Source organism: Chiloscyllium punctatum, chromosome 41, assembly GCF_047496795.1.
Source record: "Chiloscyllium punctatum isolate Juve2018m chromosome 41, sChiPun1.3, whole genome shotgun sequence".
Taxonomy (NCBI): Eukaryota; Metazoa; Chordata; class Chondrichthyes; order Orectolobiformes; family Hemiscylliidae; genus Chiloscyllium; species Chiloscyllium punctatum.
In genome coordinates, this window is record NC_092779.1 from 49510414 (window position 1) to 49527184 (window position 16771).

The 16771-nt window shown below is 40.4% G+C and overlaps 1 protein-coding gene across 4 annotated transcripts in view; it reads left to right on the top strand.

The window, feature by feature from the left end:
- Window positions 1–16771, top strand: part of kdm1b (lysine demethylase 1B) — a 111516-nt gene that overhangs the window by 18032 nt on the left and 76713 nt on the right. For all 4 annotated transcript variants that reach the window (XM_072560893.1, XM_072560896.1, XM_072560895.1 and 1 more), the window contains 3 exons: window positions 3045–3134; window positions 11699–11810; window positions 12415–12531. In XM_072560893.1, the coding sequence (XP_072416994.1) occupies window positions 3045–3134; window positions 11699–11810; window positions 12415–12531 (319 nt within the window). The remainder of the gene's footprint in view (window positions 1–3044; window positions 3135–11698; window positions 11811–12414; window positions 12532–16771) is intronic.

Below are 16771 nucleotides of genomic sequence, written 5' to 3' on the forward strand. Positions count from 1 at the left end.
CCTGTTCAACAATGTTATCGCACACCTTAACCAGGTGGGAGTTGAATCCATGCTTCTGATCTAGAGATGAGGACACAACCACTGCACCACAAGAGCCCTTCTCATGTTCACCTTTATATATCCAGACATCAATTAATCAATTAATAGCCTATTTCCTTTTCAACCTTAACTTTAGTTTATCTAGCATGTAGCCACAAGTGAATAGTTCGCCTGTGCAGTTGTCTAAAATCTGCACAAGGAAGCCTGTTAGTGCTGATGGGGAAGGATTAAACTTTCGTTTAAGGATCTGAACCTGAAAGGAAATGCAGAAAGGAGAAAATTGAGCTGATAATAGACTATATAAATGGAGCCAAGAGACATAATGATAAAAAGACAGGATTCAAGGTACTCTCTCTGGTTTGTGTGTAACATTTGCAGCACGGATGGTAAATAGTTGACACAAGTAGAAGAAAATTAACTTGATTTTGTTACCTTTGTGGAGATGTGGCTGCAGGTGGTCAAGACAGTACCTAAATGTTCAAGCATATTCAACATCTTGGGAGGACAGGCAAAAATGATGAGAGGTGGGGTTGTGCTGTTAATAATGAATGGGGGTCAGTACATTACTTTGAGCCAATCTTAGTTCAGAAGAAGATGTACAATTAAGTTGCATAAAGAAATGGCAAAGATATTTGTTTACAGGGCACCAAATCGTCTAGATAATATAAAGCATGATATGCATCTGGAATTTACAGATTCATACAATAATGGTAATGCAATATTCGTGGGTGACTTCAGTCTCTGTGTATGTTGGATAAATCTAATGTGTACCAGTATTATGGAAAATAGATGCCTGAAATGTGTATAAGAGAGTTTTCAAGGTAAAAACAGCTGGAGACCTCTGGTTTATTTTTGTTTTGACTGCTCAGCTAAACCATCTACTTCAGTTAACCCTCAGCTGAGCTACTGTTCCCACATCCTCTACCACTCAAAATCTGAAATTGACCTTGTTAACATCTACCAACTTAACTGATCAGCTGTTTATCCCACCAGACTCAGCTATTGCGCACCATGCCCATGTTCATTTTATTTTTCGCTTTTACTCCCCACCCCATAAATTTGATCTTCATCAAAATCTTATTGATGGTCTCAGAACTTGCATCAAGTCTCCATCCTTCTGACTCACATTAAATCTGAATTCCCCAATGAGTTTAAAATTTTTATCCTTCTGTTCAGATCATTTCATGATCTTTCCTCCCCCTCTCTCTGAAGCCTTTTCCCAATTCTCCTCTCATTCTGACCTCATGGTGAGAAAGAAGTTTGTTGTACATTATTGGTAGTCATGCCTGCAACTTTCTCCATCCTTAATTTCCAAATTTCTCAAATCTTTGGTCATGCTTCTAGTCAGATGTTCAGTTGGTAAGACACTTCTCACTCTGTTTCTATTGAATATTGTCCTTGAAATAACTTAGGATATTTTACTATATTAAAGATGCTATATGATTGCAACTTCTTGTTCTGGCCTACCTACTTGTAATAGCATAGAATCCCTACAGTGGAAACAGGCCATTTGGCCCAACAAGTTGACATCGACTTTCAGAAGAGTATCACCATCCAGTTCCATTACTCTACCCTATTACTTCACATTTCCCCTGACTAATGTACCTGACCTACACATCTCTGAACACTGGGCAATTTAGCATGGCCAATTCATCTAACCAGCACTGTGGGAGGAAACCAGGAAACCCACGAGGAGAATGTGCAAACTCTATACATAGTTGACCGAAGTTGAAATCGAACCTGTGTCCCTGGCGCTGAGAGGCAGCAGTGCTAACAACTGAGCCACCATGCTGTTCATAAGATGTTTTGAGATGGCTAGTATTTTGGAAAAATTTTAGGAGCTGGTCTAATTTACATGCAGGGATTATGTTCTCACATTTTCGTTTAGCACAGTGATATTACATTACAGCCACGTAATGTTTCGAAATATTTAGAGATAACAATTACATTTAAATACTACTGTTCACAATTGTTAAGTTTCAAAACAACTTTCAGCCCCTCAGTACATTTTTTGAAAAATGTAATCACTGCTGTAATATAGGCAACAGGGCAGTCAGCTGATTCACAAAGTTCCCACAAGCAACAATGTAATATTATCAAAATGCTTTTTTGTCATAGAATCATAGGTCTGTTTTCATGCTGTACAACTCTATCAGTCCAACTTGTCCATGTCAACCAGATATCCTAACTTAATCTAGTTTCATTTGCCGGCATTTGGCACATATCCCTCTGACGTCTTCCTTTTCATATACCCATCCAGATACCTTTTTAAATATTGCAATTGTACCAGCCTCCTCCACTTGCTCTGGCAGCTCATTCCATACACTCACCACCCCCTGTGTGGAAAACGTTGCCCCTTGGGTCCCGAATAAAACTTTTCCCTGTCACCTTAAACCGATGTCCTCTAGTTCTGGACACCCCCACCCTGGGGGAAAAACCTTGTCTTTTCACTGTATCCATGAGTTTATTAACTTCTACGCTCCAGGGAAAATAGCCCCAGCCTATTCAGCCTCTCCTTGTAGCTCAAACCCTCCAACCTTGGCAAAATCTTTGGAATTTTTTTTAACCCTTTTCAGGTTTTACACCATCCTTCCATAGCAGAGAGACATGAATTGAACACAGTATTTCAAAAGTGGCCTAACTGTTGCTGTGTTGATTTAGTAATAGGTATGGGTTAGAACTCAGAAATTTCTCCTGGATTTCTGCAGAATGATGGAATTTGAACTGTTATGTCTGCCTGAGATAGCAGACAAAGTCTCCATGATTAATGCCTTATTTGAAAGGCAGCATCATCAACAGTGCACCAGTCTTTCAGCAATATACTGAATGTTAGATTAGACTTTTGTACTGAAGACTCTGGATTTGAATGCACTCTCTTCTTATTTGAAGGCAAGAGTGCTACTACCTAAAACTCAACTGACACTGAAACATTCAGAATTGATTGTGTTTAAATTTAGAATGATTTTGTTTCTTTTAAATTCCTTTCTGTGATTTGTCATTTTTAGATGTGCTAAAAATGGTTATACATCACGCTGGTACCATTTATCTTGTGGGGAACATTTCTGCAATGAATGCTTTGATCATTGTTACAGAAGGTAAGTTCCTAGAAGTTGTTTGTACCTTAAATTGCTTTTGATTATTGTTTCTGAACCGAAGATGCCTGCAGATAAACCTGTTCGTAAACCTGAAGTGCTTTTAAAAATATATTCAAGTTGCACTTATTAATATATGAGAAAATATCTCTGGCAGAATCTGACTTCAAGTAAATTTATTTTTCTAGAATACCAGCACTGATTGGAAATATATCTGAAATAAGATGTGAATTCATTAGGAATAGTCAGCGTTGTGTTTGACAAATTTAATCAAATTTTATCAAATGCATTTGATGTGCTCTGTATGTCAGGCTTTTGATAAGGTCCCTCATGGCAGACTGGTCAAGAAAGAAAAGCCTGTGGAATCCAAGGCAAAATGGCATGTTGGATCCAAAATTGTCTGAGTGTTAGAACGCAGATGATAATGGTAAAGGATGCCTCGGTGACTGGAAATCTGTTTTCAGTGGGGATCGGCAGGGCTTGGTCTTAGTGCACTTGCTGTTAATGGTGTACATAAATGATTTGGACTTAAATGTAAAGGGTATGATCAAAATGTTTGTGGCTGACGCTAAAATTAGTAAAGTAATGAATGGTGTGGAGGATTATCATAAATAGTGGAGTCGCTAATGAGGGGACATGAATTTAAGGCAAGAGGTAGAAGTATAAGAGCACAGTTGAGAAATGTTTTCACCCTGTGAATGGTTGGAGTCTGGAATTCGTTGCTTGGAAGAATAGTTAAGTCAGAAACATTCTCAACATTTTAAGCAGTATTTAGATATTCGTTTGCGTTGCGAAATCACCCAGATCTATGTGCCAAAAGCTAGAAAATGTACTTAGTGTATTCAGATCTTTGGTGCGTGATCATTGGGCTGAATGGCTCCACCTTTTGCTGTGCATGTCTATGAACCATTTAGAACAGATGAGGAATTTCTTCACCGAGAGGGTGCTGAATCTTTGGAAGAGGTTGGTTGATTGATTCATCATAAACACATTATGGGATACATGGGTAGTATAGAAAAATCGTGTTGAAGTAGAGCAGTCATGATCTCATTGAATTGTGTAGAGGGCTCGAAGGTCTGAATGGCCTATTGATCCTATTTCTTAAGCTGTCTTGAATTGATTTGGTTCAATGGTTTTGCTCTAGTCAAGATTGGTAAGTTTTTAACTACATTTTAGATGTTTTAGGAATTACCTATTTGGTTATTTTTCTGTCCAGTTTATCAATGGGTGATATGTACATAAGCTACCTGTAGAAATTCAGCATTTTTGGCAAGAATTTGGTAATGACTTCAATATTGAAACTTTGCTTTTGGAAGTAAGGCATATTTAGACAGTTTAACTGCAAGTTTATATTTGACCTAATCTACCTATGTTTTTAAAAAAAGATGCTGATTTTTGCATCTGTTGTAATGTTTTTCTCATTTTTATATTAATTTCTTTCAGTAATAGAAATTCAAATATCTAAATTTAATGATGGAACCTGAAAGCACTAACTACACTTAGCCACTGGTGGTTAATTCTGATGGGAGAAGGTGAACAGCCGGCCTTCATGGTTCATATCATTACCCATGAAGTAGAGAGAGTATGTGTGGTCCTGCAGGCAGAATTTAAGAAGCTGGCACAGAAACTAGCAAGTAGGATCTCAAAGGTAGCAACTTTCCAGATTACTTCAAGTGTCACATTAAACTGGGTATAAAAATAGGACAATAGAGCAGATTAATGTTTAGCTCGAGGCAATATGTTAGAAGAAGGGCTTTAGATTCTGGTGACATTAGGACCACTTCATGGGGAGTTGGGATCTCTACGGGTTGGACAAGTTGCACCAAACAGAGCGAGGACCAACAGCTTTTCGGATATTATGCTAGTATTGTTGGAGCAGAATTTAGACACACAGTTCCATAGATGGTTATATGGGTCTGTGCATGTCCCAAATTAATGATCTGATTTCATGAAGTAGGCTACCACTTTATCTATTCCACAATTATTGATTCACCATTTCATTTCATCCATCTAACTGTTGTTATGGGCGTGTACAACATCCAAATAGGGAATTTGGTTTTCTGTAAAGTTTTACATTTGAGAGTTACCATAGACTTTACTAGCATGCTGACAGAACAAAATTACTGCCATAAATATTCATTCCATTCACCACTTGTGCACATTGGCAGCACTGTAAGCTATATGTAAGGTGTACTATATCAGCTTGCCAAACGCCTTTTGACAACATCTTCCAAATCCTTGACCACTGAAATGGACAAGAGGACCACCTGCAAGTTATCCTGGGAGCAGCACACTTTCCTGACTTGGAATCATATTACCATTCCTTCACCAGCATTAGATTGGAATGCTCTTCATAAAACTGTGTGTGTCTGTACCAGATCGATGAAAGCAGATTCACAAGGCAGGTGGTGAGCAACATATTCTACCTTGCTAGCAGTGCCCATGTCCCATGAAAGAATATAAAAAAAAAGTAGGGGGATCTAAGATGGTGGCGACCCAGCAAGTCTGAGTCTATAGTGCTCCTCCCAAGACTTGGGCAAAGTGGGCCACCCACCTCCACCACACTCACCAAATCATTTAAAATAGTTTTTACTTAATGTCATTAGTTGCTCAGTACTGAATTTAAACAATCTAATCTCCTGTAGAAGTGACTAAAGGGAGGGGAGCCCGCAGTTCTCAGCAGGCAGGAACCCCTCCCCCACCCTCCCCAGCTGCAACTGAGGCGTCCGTAGTCGCCCCGGGGGACTTGCCTACGGTGGCGAGCCTCGTGGAAATAATCTCCAAACTCAATGTGAAGATCGACATCTTCATCGAAGACTCCTGGAGCCGATGGGATTCACTCTCGACCGTGCTACAAAAGCACGACCGAGACATCGAGGAAATCAAGCGCCGAGTCGGAGGGGCGGAATTAAGGCGCGACCTCCGAGACGATAGCAGAATAGGCCGTGGATCGGGTCCGGACTCTTGAACAGCAAGTCCGGACCTTAGAGAATCACATTGACGACCTTGAGAATCGAGGTCGTCGAAAAAATATCCATTTGCTGGGCCTTCCCGAATGGGAAGAGGAAGGCCAGCTTACAGCGTTTCTCGAACAGTGGCTTCCACAGCTTTTAAATCTGGAGGCTGGATCAGGCCAGGTAAGGGTGGAATGGGCCTACCGGGTTGCAATACACGTGCCTGGCTCGAATCAGCGCCCCCGCCCAGTCCTATAAACAGCTATAAGGAGAGGCAGATGCTCTTAGAAGCTTCCAGAAATCTTGGGAAAGATCCCCAAACCATGATTTACAAAGGATCCAAGATTATGTTATTCCAGGACTTCTCCCCAGCTCTGGTCTGAAAGAGGATGGCATTTGATGAAGCGAAGAAGTGTTTAAGGGACTTAAATATTCAATACTCCTTGCGCTACCTAGTGACGCTACACTTTAACCATGAGGGGTCTGTGAATAACTTTGGATCGCCGGAAGAGGCCAAGGAATTTTTGGACTCTCTTAGATAAGTTGTAAGAGTTAATTGATGATGTTTTGGTCTCTTCCCCCCCCCCCCCCCCTCCCCAACTCCGGTTTACATCACCCCCCTTTTTCTTTATATTAATCCCTTTTTTTTTCCTTACAGTTGAATATTATCTTCGGGGGGGTGGGGAGAGGGATTTATTTATTTGTTCTCTACTTAGCAATTTTCTCTTTTTCCCCCCCCCCCCCCCCCATGTATAGGCCGGGGGGTCTAGTTAATATTGGTGGGGGAGGTGGTTACGTTATCCTATTTTATTTCTGTCTTTAGGAGCGGGGTTGTTTTCCCCTGTTATTTTGTATTATTATATTTAATTATTACTTGTTGAGGTTGTAATTTTATAGTTATACATCTTTATACATGATATTAGCATTACCAAATATATCCGGGGGGCGGGGGGGGGAGAGAGGTTTAAGGTGCTCACTGTTAACTCTAGCTCTGTAGTTACTTGAATTTTCTTCATCCTTTCGAGGGGTGCCTGGGTCAAGGGTGGGGCACTGGTTGGGAGAGGTTATGATGGACTTTTGGAAAGGAACGATACCCCTTGGGAACAAGGGAGGAAATCTCCATTTAAATACTTTTTATTTTTTTATTTAAAAATAGATTTTTATTATATTGATGCAAGCCTTTATTTTTGTGAATTTTATATGCTGTATGCTCAGGATGTTCTGGATAGGGTTTCCCCTCCCAAGGGGTCTTGGACTTCCCAGGATGATTATGGTTAATCAGTTGGTTAAATAGTGCACCTGGAATGTCAAGGGGAGTAATTCACCAATCAAAAGGAAGAAAATATTATCAAACCTCAACAAAGAAAGGGTTGATATAGTTCTCCTACAGGAGACACACCTGAACACTTGAAATTACGACAGGGTGGATTTGATCAGGCCTTCTTTTCTTGCTTCAGTTAAAAAAGTAGGGGATTTGTTGTTCTTATTTGGAAGAATTTCCCTTTCAAAATCCTAAATCAGATGAAAGACAAATCTGGATGGTATATTCTGATAAAGGCCCTTCTAGATGGAGAGGAGTATGGGATCTTAAATCTGTATTGTCCCCTGGCACATCCTTTTAAATGTATAACGGAAGCCTTTTCAAAATTGATGGCTCTCAGTGCTTGTCATACAATTAAAATCTCCCCCTATAATTGTATTATGGATCTGGAAATAGATAGGATTCCCAAGAGAACCGCAGGAGTACCTCCCAGATCTAGACAATTGGTGGATTTGAACAAAGAATTAGGATTAGTAGATGTATGGAGATGCCTTCACCCACAGGGCAGAGATTTTTCTTTTTACTCCAATCCACATAAATGTCATACCAGCATTGATATGTTTATTTTGCCCCTCGATTTTTAAAATTCCATATCATCCTGTAAAATAGGCAGTATAGCAATTTTTGATCACGCTGCTGTATATATGGAAATCAAGGCGAGGAACAATGAGACATCCCCCTCGGCATTGGTGAATGGACCCCTTCCTGATGAAAGATAGTAAATTTGTAAAGTACTTCTCTCAAGAATTTAAAACTTTTTTAGAAATTAATTCAGGTACGGCTAGCAACCCATCAATGATGTGGGAGACCATCAAAGCTTACGCACGAGGTTTGATCATTTCATACTCAGCGACCCAGAAAAAATTAAAGGGAGAACAACAGCGTCTGCTCGAAGCTCGCTTAAAGGCAGCTGAAACAGCATACGCTGACAGACCTTCTATTATTAAATTACAAAGGATTACGGCCCTTAGGACAGCTCTGAACACCACGCTTACCCAAATGGCTAAGAGGGAAATATTATTTGCAAAACAAAGGTTATATGAACTTGGCGATAAACCTGGTAGATACTTAGCATTTCTTGCAAAGAAAAAAAACGGCCCATTAAGCTATCACATCTATCAAGGAAAGTAAAGGTATTCTGACTCATGATCATAAAAGGATTAACGCAATCTTTAGAAAATTTTATTCTGATTTGTATAAATCGCAGGATTGCGAAGACAGAGCTAGGAGGATGCAGTCATTTTTTAAAAACCTGACCTTTCCGGACCTAACTCCGGAACAGGTATTGGTCTTGAATGCTCCTTTAACAAGCCAAGAAATACTTGACGCAATCAGGCAACTTCAGAGCGGTAAGGCACCTGGCCCAGATGGCTTTCAAGCTAAATTCTATAAAGAATTTTCAGGAATATTGGTTGGTCCACTTATGGATATGTATAGCTACTCATACAGTCAGGGCTGTCTCCCGCCTTTGCTGAAAGAGGCGAATATCTCTCTCATTCTCAAAAAAGGAAAGGACCCAGAAGATTTCCCGTCATACAGACCAATATCCTTGCTAAATGTAGATTTTAAAATCCTTTCTAAAACATTAGCATTGACGCTAGAAAGGGTGTTGTCACACATCATAAAGGAGGATCAGACGGGTTTATTAACTGCTGGAGATCATCCAATAATGTTAGAAGGGTTTTGAATGTGATTCAAGCCTGTCATCAGGGAAAGATACCAGGAGTAGTAGTCTCATTAGACGCAGAAAAGGCATTTGACAGGGTTGAATGGTCATATTTGTTTTACACATTGGAAAGATGTTTACCAAATGGGTTTCAACACTGTAGTGATCCCAAAGCAGTTGTGATTACCAATGGATTAGGCTCGGATAGCTTCAATGTAGATAGGGGCTGCCGTCAGGGATGTCCTCTTTCGCCATTGTTATTTATGCTAATAACTGAGCCACTAGCAGAAGCTATACGGGCTGACCCTAATATAATGGCCTCGGATGGGTACAGGTAAACATAAAATTACCCTTTATGCAGATGATGTTCTTCAATTTCTCAGTAATTCTCTGATGTCCATACCTCGCTTAATCCAAGTTATTAATACATTTAGTGTATTTTCAGGCTATAAAATTAATTTTTCAAAATCGGAGGCTATGCCAATGGGTGGCTTTGCTAGTACATCCCACTTAATGGACAGATCCCACTTTCCCTTTCGGTGGTCTCTAGAGGGTTTCTTATATTTAGGCATCTTTATCTCCCCAGTATTTGGTCAGTTATACAAGGCTAACATTGTACATTGGCAGGACCTCCAGCGATGGGGAGACCTTCCAATTTCCTGGTTAAGCAGAATAGCACTAATTAAAATGAATGTCCTGCCCCGTCTCCTGTAACCTATGAGAACGCTTCCGGTGATGCTGCTGAGGCTGGCACTACGTAAATTGTATGGCTGGCTGGGTTCCTTTATCTGGAATCATAGACGGCCCCTCATTAAGCTGAAGATGTTACAGCTTCCACAGGCAAGGGGAGGATTAGATTTCCCAGATTTTAAGAAATATCAGTTAAGTTCCCTATTAAGTTACATAGCTGATTGTGTCTTGTCTGACCCGCAATCAATCTGGCTGGACATCGAGGCTTCTCAAGTAAAATGCCCACTTATTAACCTCTTGTTTTCATACAAGAGGAAAATCATCACTGATCACTGTAAAAACCCTACAATACTAAATACAATTAAAGCTTGGAATATAATGCGGCAAAATGAGGGCAACTCACATAAAACATTCCCTATGCTCCGGTAGTGGGAGCATGGGGATTTCAACCAGGGCTTACAGATGCCACATTCAAACTCTGGAGATCCAGGGGTATCTCCTGTTTAGGGGATCTGTTTAAAGAAGGGGTTCTGATGTGTTTTGAACAGCTGCATCAGAAATTTGGATTACCTAATGGTGATCTCTTTCAATACTTCCAAATTTGAGATTACATACAGAAGAAGGCTAGGTTATTAGATAGTCTTCATAAATCAGATAGAGAACGTAGTGTGTTATGGCTAATGGGGGTATCTTCGGTCAGCACTATTAATCATTTATTACTTAATGAAGTATTTATTTAAGATTTAATTGAGAGATATGGGCAATCTGCTTAAAACATAGGATCAGGATTTGGGACTGGAAATCTCTATAGAAATGTGGAATGACATTTGGGAAAATGCTAGAAGAATCTCCATCTGCATCAGAACTCTGGCCATTCAGTTGAAGATACTTCATAGGGCCCATATAGCACTGGACCGATTGGCAAAATTTAAGGCAAGAGCATCTCCAATGTGTCCCAAATGTAAAATAGAGGTGGGCACTCTTGTACATTGCTTATGGACCTGTCATAAGTTCCGTAGATATTGGACTAAAGTAGCAAGTGCTCTGACAGAAAATTTAGGAACGGAAATTAGAGTGGATCCTGGATCTCTCCTTTTCGGCTTTTCGAACTTACCCTCCCTGGATATGCAGAGGAAGAGATTATTTTCTACTCTTTCTGTGCCAGGAAAAATATTTTGGTAAACTGGGTGGCTGAAGGCCCCCCTGGACTTTAGAATTGGCACAGAATAATCATGGAATGTACTTCCTTACGAATATGGTGCACCAAAAGACCGAATTATTCCATAAAATATGGTAGCCCTTCTTGAATTACATAAATACAAATATTTTGGCCATCCTAACAAGGGCTTTTATTTAATTGAGATGGCGAACCTGGCTGGTCCGGGGCCCCTTGGGAGAAGAATCCCGCACGAATACGGGTTTTGTTACGATCTGATGTTAACACATTCCGAGCATATATCTCATTACTCAATTTCTGTGTTATCCGTCAGTTTTTTTTTTCTTCCCTGAATAATGTAAGAGACTTAATTATACACTCTGGTTAGTTGTAGGTTAGATTAGTAGTTAGTTGAGTTTTTTTTCTCTCGGTATTTCTTTTTTTTTTCTGTTTGATAAATTTTGGTTATTATTTATTTAAGATTTAATTGTATATCAATGTTGAAACTTGGATTTTTATTATTTGTAAACTTGTAAAAATATTAAATTTTCAATAAAAATATCTATATAAAAAAGTATGGTATCAATAATTTTGATAAGCATGGCAAGGAAATGAAAGCATAACTCGAATAATTAATCTATTCCATTTAATATTAATGCAGACCTTCTGTTTTCAGCAGAAATGCACCTTCTACATAAGTTTAATAACTAAAATTTAACTTTTACTGTATTAGTAGTCCACACTAATTTTTCTTTTTATTTGATTTCTTTAATCTTCTAGCCACAAAGATGGATATGAGAAGTATGCAACTTGGAAAAGAATTTGGACCAGTAATGGCAAAAGTGAACCTAGTCTGAAAGCATTTATGGCTGATCAGCTGGTTCCTTACTGGGTAAGCTCATGTCCAAATTAATATTCAGATTTAGTTTGTGAAATTGTAGAAAGGTACATTTAAAAAAATTATAGAAATAGACATTTCATTACAACATAATGAATGTTATAATTAACGCACAAAGGAAAGATGTCTTAGGTTATACATTTCTGAAGCAGTAGTTTTGCAAAATGCTTGATTGTGAAAAAGATGTCTATGTTTTTTCAATTCAAGGCTAGTATAGGACAAGATGAAACCACACTGCCTGTGAAGCCTACTTTCCATAGCTTCAAGTGCTCAATTCCATTGAGCTTGTGAAAATTTCATCTGGAGGTCAGGGAAGTCAGTAAGTGTGAATGAAAGGCAAGGTTTTATATGTAGTTTTAGCCCTGATGTGATTTATTTTGAGCAGATTAAACTGCACAGTCCTTAACAATGCTGAAAGCATAGTTTTAACAATGGCTAGTTTCTCCTTCTTTCTTCTCTGTCCAGGCAGTCAAACATTTGTAATGTCTTGTAAATCAGTTTGGTTATGGTACTCTGTTACATAAGCTGGTATTCATTTTTAAATCAACAGCACATTTGAATTGGTGTATCAATTGATTATTTGATTTATCTGTAATAGGTACAGTGTACTAAGTCGGATTGTGCAAAATGGCGTCAGCTAACAAGGGATGTCCAGATGACGACAACATCTGCAAAAACATACCGTTGCGGCCTGAAAACCCATACTACTGTTAAGGTGAAGCATTGCATATTCATCAATTGCTAAGTTGTAAGCAGTAAGGATTCTGCGTAATCCAAGATGGAGGATAGGAAAAATGTCTGGCTGTAACAAGTGGCTAAGAACAGTGGGAAATCAGAAGATTGGGAAGGATACAAAAGCCAACAGAGGATAACAAAGAGTGTAATAAGAAATGAGAGGATCAAATATGAAGGTAGGCTAGCCAGTAATATTAGAAATAATAGTAAAAGTTTCTTTCAGTACATAAGAAACAAACGACAGGCAAAAGTAGACATTGGGCCACTTCAAACTGATGCAGGGAGCCTAGTGATGGGAGATAAGGAAATAGCAGGAGAACTTAACAAGTACTTTGCGTTAGTTTTCACAGTGGAAGACATGAGTAATATCCCAAAAATTAAAGGGTGTCACGGGGCTGAGTTGAGTATGGTTGCCATTACGAAAGAGATAGTGCTAGAAAAGTTAAAAAGTCTTAAAATTGATAAATCTCCTGGCCCCGATGGGATACACCCTAGAGTTCTGAGAGAGGTTGCTGAGGAAATAGCAGAGGCATTGGTTGAGATCTTTCAAGAGTCACTGGAGTCAGGAAAGGTCCCGGATGATTGGAAGATGGCTGTTGTAACCCCCTTGTTCAAGAAAGGATTAAGGCAAAAGATGGAAAATTATAGGCCAATCAGCTTAACCTCGGTTGTTGGTAAAATTCTAGAATCCATCATTAAGGATGAGGTTTCTAAATTCTTGGAAGAGCAGAGTCTGATTAGAACAAGTCAACATGGATTTAGTAAAGGGAGGTCATGCCTGACAAACCTGTTGGAATTTTTTGAAGAGGGAACAAGTAGGTTAGACCAGGGAAACCGAGTGGATGTGGTCTATCTAGACTTTCAAAAGGCCTTTGATAAGGTGCCACACGGGAGGCTGCTGAGCAAGGTGAGGGCCCATGGTGTTCGAGGTGAGCTGCTGGGATGGATTGAGGATTGGCTGTCTAACAGAAGGCAGAGAGTTGGGATAAAAGGTTCTTTTTCAGAATGGCAGCCGGTGACGAGCGGTGTCCCGCAGGGTTCGGTGCTGGGGCCACAGCTGTTCGCATTATATATTAATGATTTGGATGAGGGAACCGGGGGCATTCTAGCGAAGTTTGCCGATGATACGAAGTTAGGTGGACAGGCAGGTAGTACTGAGGAAGTGGGGAGGCTACAGAAGGATCTAGACAGGTTGGGAGAGTGGTCCAGGAAATGGCTGATGGAATTTAACGTGTGCAAGTGCGAGGTCTTGCACTTTGGCAAAAAGAATAAAAGCATGGACTACTTTCTAAATGGTGAGAAAATTAATAAAGCCAAAGCACAAAGGAATCTGGGAATGCTAGTCGACGATTCTCTCAAGGTAAACATGCAGGTTGAGTCTGTGATTAAGAAAGCGAATGCAATGTTGTCTCTTATCTCAAGAGGGTTGGAATATAAAAGCAGAGATGTACTACTAAAACTTTATAAAGCTCTGGTTAGGCCCCATTTGGAGTACTGTGTCCAGTTTTGGTCCCCACACCTCAGGAAGGACATACTGGCACTGGAACGTGTCCAGCGGAGATTCACACGGATGATCCCTGGAATGACAGGTCTAGCATATGAGGAACGGCTGAGGATACTGGGATTGTATTCGTTGGAGTTTAGAAGATTAAGGGGAGATCTAATAGAGACGTACAAAATAATACATGGCTTGGAAAAGGTGGATGCTAGGAAATTGTTTCTGTTAGGCGAGGAGACTAGGACCCGTGGACACAGCCTTAGATTAGAGGGGGTCATTTCAGAACAGAAATGCAGAGACATTTCTTCAGCCAGAGAGTGGTGGGCCTGTGGAATTCATTGCCGCGGAGTGCAGTGGAAGCCGGGACGCTAAATGTCCTCAAGGCCGAGATTGATAGGTTCTTGTTGTCTGGAGGAATTAAGGGCTACGGGGAGAACGCTGGTAAGTGGAGCTGAAATGCGCATCAGCCATGATTGAATGGCGGAGTGGACTCGATGGGCCGAATGGCCTTACTTCCACTCCTATGTCTTATGGTCTTAAGTTGCTTCTTTTTTTGGTGGGGGGGCAGTATCTTGGGTGTTGGAAGTGATTTCCTCAAATTCCAGGGGCAGCAATTACTGTTTTATATGCTGCTGCATTGTTTTGGAACTTTGGCGAAAAAAAAAGTCAGAACGTTACATGGTGAGGTCAGTGCAGGAGAGAGAGAGAGAAATCCACACTGCTCCCTGACACAGCAGTGAACCTGTGCAGTTATTGCCTTTGCTGTTTAATTCATGTATCACTGGGCGCTGGAGTGCATCTGGGAAAATGAACAAAGTGAAGTTCATAACTGATTGTGGAGGAACCTGTTTAGGAAAGGTCACAGCATAGAGACAGATAAGTGAAGAGTTTAAAGTGTAGTCTTGGGGTCTAGCTGTAAGCCTATAGTAGTAAAAATATAAGCCATAAGAATTAAGTTAGCCTGGAGCAAAGTTTTGTAGAGGAATAAGACCGGGTTATTTTCTGGAGATTGGAAGAAGCAAAAATGACGTTGAATAGAGTATGCTCTTCTTGTCAGATGTGGGAGTTTAGGGAGAGTTTACGGGTTACTGAGGATTATATCTGCAATGAATGCCGTTGGTTGCAAATCCTATCGGATCGAATGGAATAGTTGGAGCGACAGAGGCAATAATGAATTTACAAGGGCAAGGGGATATGATGGATGGCAGTTAATAGGAAGGGAGAAAAGTCATAGATACAGTCACATTAACTCTAGGAAAGGTGAGAGAGGTAAGCAGGTACTGAAAGAGACTTCTGTGGCTATCCCCATTTCCAGCAAGTATGCTGTTTTGGAAAATGTCAAGGGTGATGGATTCTCAGGGGAATGGAGCACGAACAGCCAAGTTTTTGGTATCAAAACTGGCTCTAATGCAATGAGAGGTACGTTGGGTTCTAAGGGATCAATTGTGTTAGGGGACTCTCACAGACAGATGCTTCTGTGACCAGCAACAAAAAATCAGAATGGTGTGTTGCCTTCCTGGTGCCAGGATCAAGGATGTCGCAGAGGGTGCAGAATATTCTCAAGGGGGAGAGGGACCAGCACGAGGTCATCGGACACATTGGAACCAACGGCATAGGAAGGGAAAAGGGTGAGATTATGAAGGGAGAATACAGAGTTAGGCAGAAATTTAAAAAGGAGTAGTAATATCTGGATTATTCCCGGTGCTACGAGCAAGTAATGATAGGAATAGGAGAATATAGCACATGAATGCATGGCTGATGTATGGGAGAAGGATTGACATTTTTGAATCGTTGGAATCTCTTCTGGGGTGGAAGTGACCTTTACAAGAAAGATGCACCTGAATTGGAAGGGGACCAGTATACTGGCAGGGAGATTTGCTGGAGCTGCTCGGGAAAATTTAAACAATTAAGGTAGGTGGGTGGGACCCAGGGAGAGAGTGAGGAAAGAGATCAATCTGAGATTGGTACAGCTGAGAACAGAAGCGAGCCAAACAGTCAAGGGCAGGCAGGGACAAAGCAAAGAACAAGGTAGGACTGATAAATTAAACTGCATTTATTTCAATGCAAGGGGCCTAACAGGGAAGGCAGGTAAACTCAGGGCATGGTTAGGAACATGGTACTGGGATATACTAGCAATTACAGAAACATGGCTCAGGGATGGACAGGACTGGCAGCTTAATGTTCCAGGATATAAATGCTCCAGAAAGAACAAGAGAGGAGATGGAGTGGTGTTTTTGATAAGGGATAGCGTTACAGCTATAGTGAGAGAGGATATTCCTGGAAATGCATCCAGGGAAGCTATTTGGATAGAACTGAGAAATAGGGAGGGATGATCACCTTATTGGGATTGTATTATCGACCCCCTAATAGTCAGAGGGAAATTGAGAAATGAATTAGTAAGGAGATCTCATTTATCTGTAAGAATAATAGGATGGTTATGGTGGGGGATTTTAACTTTCCAAACATGGACTGGGATTGCCATAGTGTTAAGGGCTAAGATGGAGAGGAATTTGTTTAGCATGTACAAGAACATTTTCTGATTCAGTATGTGGATGTACCTACTAGAGAAGGTGCAAAACTTGACCTACTCTTGGGAAATAAGACAGGGCAGGTGACTGAGGTGTCAGTGAGGGAGTCCTTTGGGGCCAGCGACCATAATTCTATTAGTTTTCAAATAGTGATGGAAAGGGATAGACTGGATCTTGAAGAAACACCAATTTTG